Here is a 5,587-nt window from a genome sequence, read left to right as displayed (position 1 = left end):
ATCTCTTTGTCAAAAATAGCCGATCGACAAGCACACAGTGCCTCGCAGCGCGAGGCGTTGAGCTTGTAGATCTGCTATTTTTGGCTACAGTTCTCAGAATATGGACACTAGGGTTCAAGTTGTTAATATAAAAAGAATTGAAAGATTTGGAGGACCCCTGTAGTAACTCTGAGGACCCCTTAGGGGTCCCGGCTCCCCGTTGAAGACCCCCTGGTCTAGTGTTTTGTTGAGCTGGTTAGCGGTTGTGTATATCTGAAGTTCTGTACAGTAAAGTAAGTGGGCAAATTGTGGAGTGGCCTATTACAAATTACACAAAAACTGCTAAGCAGTCCAGTTACAGTGCTTCCTACAGGGGCAATATGTAATTGGAGTTGGCCAACTTGCGTTCCTGTGCAGCGGGTACAGTCTCTCTGTGACGTAGAGGCCTGTGGCAGTCGGCGTCCTGTAGCGGTGGATAGTGCTGTCTGTAGCACAACCAAGCGAATGCAAATCCTAGCATAGACCCTACCAAAACATCTACACGAAGGGGACAGAAGAACAGAACAATCATATCATTATTCATCTGAGCACTGTGAAATTACCTATTTTGTATTATTTGTGCCTAGCTAGAAGATGGTCCAAGTAGAGCTGAAATGGTTATTTTCAGTGAAAGGATTCATTAGTTGCATACGTTTAGTTGAAGCCAGAATGCTTATACCATTATATTATGTTAATGCACAAGCAAACTGCCTCCTCAAAGAGAATCAGAATGCCCATCACTAGTTCAAACTGTGTGTTCTCATTATTAAGGTAAGCTTCATAAGGCTTTTTTTTGTAATTGTATGCATATTATGTTTAGAATATTTAAGACTAATTCATATTTTTATTGCACTACACTTTTTACTCTTAGTGCTTAGGCTCACACCTTGCCAGTGGTGCTTGTAGTCACAGGTTCTGGAGAGGGCAATCATGGATGCGAGTAGTATCGGGGTGAGGAAGGCACACAGCCGCCATGCCCTGCCTTGGCCCCCTGGACTGAAGCACCGCAGTTTACCTCCCACATACAGAGCTGTGAAACCCAACCCAGCAAAGGCAACTGGGGAAAAGAGAGACAATGAGATCCATAGGGAAGCACTGAAAATTCCTGCACAGCCTGGAGGTAAAACGTATTTGCATTTGAAACTATTAGCCTACTAATATACCCTTAAAAATACTATGTACCCCATTGTTTCCTTTGTGAATGACTGTTGACATGCGAAAATAACAGAAACAGAGAACTCTCTTACAGGAGGAGTGTCCACTGGGGAAGCTCTTCCTGCCTTCCATGACAGCATCCGGGTCACCGCTGCAGTGCATCTCCAGGTTCATCTGCCCGTCTGGGAAACATCGGTAAAAGAAGTCTGGTCGTGGCCTGGGACAGGGACATTCCATCATGATTCTGAATTGTATGGTGCACTGGTGCAAGACAACTGCTTACACAGTAGATTACACGCATGCTTGCTCCAGAAGAAACTCACCTGCCAACGACCAGCTTGATGGCATTGGTGAAAACACCATTCAAAACCAGAGTCAGAGTCACAGCTGCAAAAGAGAGTAAGACAGAGAAGAGAACTGAATCAATCTCAGACTTGCCATCATCCCTGGCTCCCTTACTGTACCTATTCAGCCAATGGTGCCTTTATTTCCACAGCTACAGTAGAACACAATTTCCATAAAGCTATTACAGTATGATCCTTACCTAGGGATGCTTCCTTGAGGTCTCCTCTCTCGACCCTCTTCAGGAGGGTGAACATCAGGATTACTATCAGAGGGGTGAAACACGCCACACTCTGGTGCAAAGACAAAAAGAAAATAAACATTCTGTTAGAGAACAGAACTAATTCTCTTTTTAAAATATAGTCAAAACTACATAATCACACTCAGTGATAAGTTTGAGAGAGAATACCTGAAAAATTGTCTGCATACTAGCCATCAATAGAGAGTTCAACATTGGTGAACTTTGACCGGGCGTCAATCAATAGAAAAGAAGAATCAAGAAGGTTTATTTGTCACTACAAGGTACAAGCAGTACAATACACGCCCAGTTTTCCTTAATTACATTGCATTCTTTGCAATCTCACTATTGCACATTTATTTGTACATAGAATGACATGCTGAAACAATATATCGTGCAGCCCTAGGATTACCCTACTATTTATGTGAACATGGATGCTGCGATAAAGGTTTCTTGGTGACTAGTGTGCGGTCTCTTTCTTCAGTTTACTTTCGCTAAAACTCAAAGACGTGGGATTTACAGTTCACACAATCGCTTTTCTTGCCAATGTCATTTAAAAATAGAACTGGAAGAGAGGACAGATTAAATTACTCAAACCTATGTCAATAAATGGCTTATTTGTGTTTGTACCGATAAATGTGAATATATGGACTTTTCTTGTTTTGTTAGAGAAGCCAGCAGGAGGATATGGACATCAAGAAACCTCACATGCACTCGGATGATTCTGATTTCATACCATTTTTATGTGTCAAAATGGTTAAAAGTGCCTGTGCCTATAGGAGCCATATTGTTTTCGTTTTTGACAATTTATTATGATTTCGCTTGTCCTTGAAGCAGCCATGGGTCTGACTGAACTGTGTGCTGCAGAACTCCTGTACCACCAATGTTAGACTGTCTAACATGTATCTTCCCCTCGAGTTGTCTGTCACATGGTTTTGTCGTTATACACAACATGCCTAAATGTCAGAAGTCTCAGAACAACCCTGGATGCCCTGGAAACAGAGCAAGATGACAGCTGACGTGACGCAAGCCGTTAATCCACGCTATGTGTATATAACTCTCTCTGGAATAAACCCATATTAATTTTAATAAGAAGTTTCATCTGTTTATTGGTGTAAATGTAATTAATTCATATATTGACAGATAGATATGGACTGGTATTTACTCAAGAAACATAAATAAAGCTATCATACTCAAGTGTGTAATACTCACAAACATAAGAGAGGTAGGTACGTGGTCCCTTTCCACACGATGGAACTTATACAACCACATCTCCTCCGCCTGGATTTCACGGTTGAATGGAGGAAGCTGCTCCGTTACACTGTGGTAAACACATATACATACAGTACACACTGTAACATCCTTTTGTATCCATTTGTAACTCAAGAGAGTGTGCAAGTCTATTTGTTTACACTTGTACATTCTATGAACTACAGTACAAATGGATAAATCAACCCTTATTCTACCACTGGAACAACATAATGATCATTTTTAATAATGAAATCATAGAACAGAAACTTATAACAAAAGGGCATACTCACATGAACACAAGCAAAAGCACCATTCGGATGGATACCTCAGAGAGGAACCCACGTAGGAGCTTCCTCTTCATTTTATTTCTCAAGTCCACTTCAGTCAACAGCCAACATGCTCATTCTAGAGAACCCTTTCCTACGGGTGTGGGTAAGAAAAATACATTACTTCATGTAGGCCTACTTCTGTGCTAATGCTACACCCTCACCTTACTACATTACATACCTGACACACCTAAACTACCATGCTGTCAAGCCTGTCATCTCAGCATTAAGCAATGCACCTGATAGTGACACCATAGGCTAGCGACTTTACGTGGCACAAAGTGAAACAATGCAATTGTAGTGCTTTTTAATCATTGAGCTGCCAGCCAAATCACAAAACAAGGATGATAGGCATCGCTTTGATTTATTAAATTACATTGGTTACTAAAACAAAAGCATCTCTCACAAAGTCAGCTAAGCTACTGTCTTTAGCAACATCTGTCAAGCTGCACAGACATCTGGTCTGGGTGTATATTATTTAAGCATCCCCCCCCCCCCCCGGCGTCTGGCCTGTACGTTACTAACCTTAAAATAATGTCCTTTATCTGCCTCCACGTAAAGTCACATAATGGTGATGATAACGTGGATCAGGCCTGCACACAGAAATCACTCCATTTGTAGCATTCCTGTAACTACCGTGTTTGAGGAGGACATAAAGAACAGTGGGATGATGATGATTTGATGCCACGGAGCAAGTCTGTGAAAGCACTTCAAACCAACAGCTGAGCCACTTCTGGTTAGAGATTTACACAATAAGAGCATAACACAGACACGCTCGCCTGTTAAAAAAAAAATCAAACATAGTCTACAATAGTTTGCTGTCTCTCAACTGAACTGTACGCCTACCTATCACATAAAGATATACATCCATGCCATTGCCATATACAGCTACTCTAGGCGACAGTAAGTATTAGTAAACGGCATATAAAAATGGTTCATGCAGACATTCTATCAGAGCTCCATTGCTTTTTTGTTCCGGGTTCCTGGCTTGGTTCCTGGTTCCTGCTTTGGTTCCTGCCTAGGTTCCTGCCAGTAGGTAGAGGCTCGTTAGTTATTTTTGTTCCCCTAAATATCTTTACCGCTTCAGCATTATGACAATCCTCTATTTTTGCTCTCATTTAACTCCCCCTCCTTATTGTGAAATATGCATAAATGTTTAAACTACAAACAACTGAAGAAACGCACCTCACAGCACAGTACACGCTGTGTGGAAGCAGGTAACTTCCTGGACCCTACTAAAATAAAAGCCTACCGTAGTCTAAGGATATTACATGTAAAATAAAAACGTAACATAAAAAATATATAAGCATGGAAACAGCAGCACATGGCTACAAAATAAATCAGATTTCGATAGCTGAATGTCCCATCCAACTGATCAATGATCAAAATAATGGCCACCAGTCCCGTTGTAGAGTCGCCATCTAGTGGTCACCATCTACCCCATCCTTTCAAATTCCCTATTAATTCAAAGAATAGTTTTAAATGAATTGAGCAAGACAGGGACATTTCCACTGAGACAGAGTACAGCTTTATTAAAGTCAAACTTCAGGCATGTCTGAACTCCTTCAACTCAACTTTAGAATGAAAAAAGGACAGAATCAATAGTCTCAAATAAAAAGACAGTCATGTACTACAAAAAGAGTGTTGTCCCAACAGTCACACACATTTAGAAGCAGAATTGTACAGGCAAATAGCACGCCACAGTAACATGATCCTATGCAAGTTCAATGCAAACTATTTACAAGTCTTACAATATGCAATAACACAGGTTGAACAGTAATCAACATGGCATTTTGTGTTCATCCACGTTTTAATCGAAGCAACACCGAGAGAGAGAGATATGACCCCAGTTAGATTGCAAATTACTGTAAGCAATTTCACTACATATAAAAAGAGATGAGTGCTTATGAAACCAATATTGTTTAATTTCCAATGCTGTTCTCTGACAGCATGGCAATAAAAAATGACAGCGATACTGCACAGGTGGGGAAAAATTATCACAGTGAACTGAGAAATACTGTTCACACATTGGGGGGTGGGTGGGGACTGGGGACTGGGTTGGTTAGGGGGTCAGTCAGTTTTGGGCATAAAAAAATTAGCAAAATTCTGGACATTTAGAAAAATATTTCTGCTTGTTAGCATCCCTTAAATGAGAGCCACCATGCAGTCTTCTCAAAAGCATGGCCACTGCACAATAATGAACAAAAGAAAATAATCAAAAAAAATAAAAATAATAAAACAATCAAGGATAATGCAG

General features: G+C 40.7%; 1 protein-coding gene across 1 annotated transcript; it reads right to left on the bottom strand.

Annotated features, from left to right (window-relative positions):
• Positions 1-320: 320 nt before the first annotated feature.
• Positions 321-3,401, bottom strand: plpp5 (phospholipid phosphatase 5). The gene is made up of 7 exons (XM_080738159.1): positions 3,295-3,401; positions 2,966-3,074; positions 1,718-1,808; positions 1,497-1,560; positions 1,266-1,390; positions 905-1,075; positions 321-516 (listed from the first exon to the last, which is right to left on the bottom strand). The coding sequence occupies exons 1-7, from the start codon at positions 3,363-3,365 to the stop codon at positions 347-349; spliced, it is 801 nt and encodes a 266-aa protein (XP_080594285.1). The 5' UTR covers positions 3,366-3,401; the 3' UTR covers positions 321-346.
• Between the last annotated feature and the right edge of the window lie 2,186 nt (positions 3,402-5,587).

Source organism: Nannobrachium achirus (assembly GCF_963921795.1).
Source record: "Nannobrachium achirus genome assembly, chromosome: 12".
In the NCBI taxonomy this organism is placed as follows: Eukaryota; Metazoa; Chordata; class Actinopteri; order Myctophiformes; family Myctophidae; genus Nannobrachium; species Nannobrachium achirus.
Note: the sequence above shows the minus strand (reverse complement) of the source record. Positions and strands in the feature narration are given on the sequence as shown.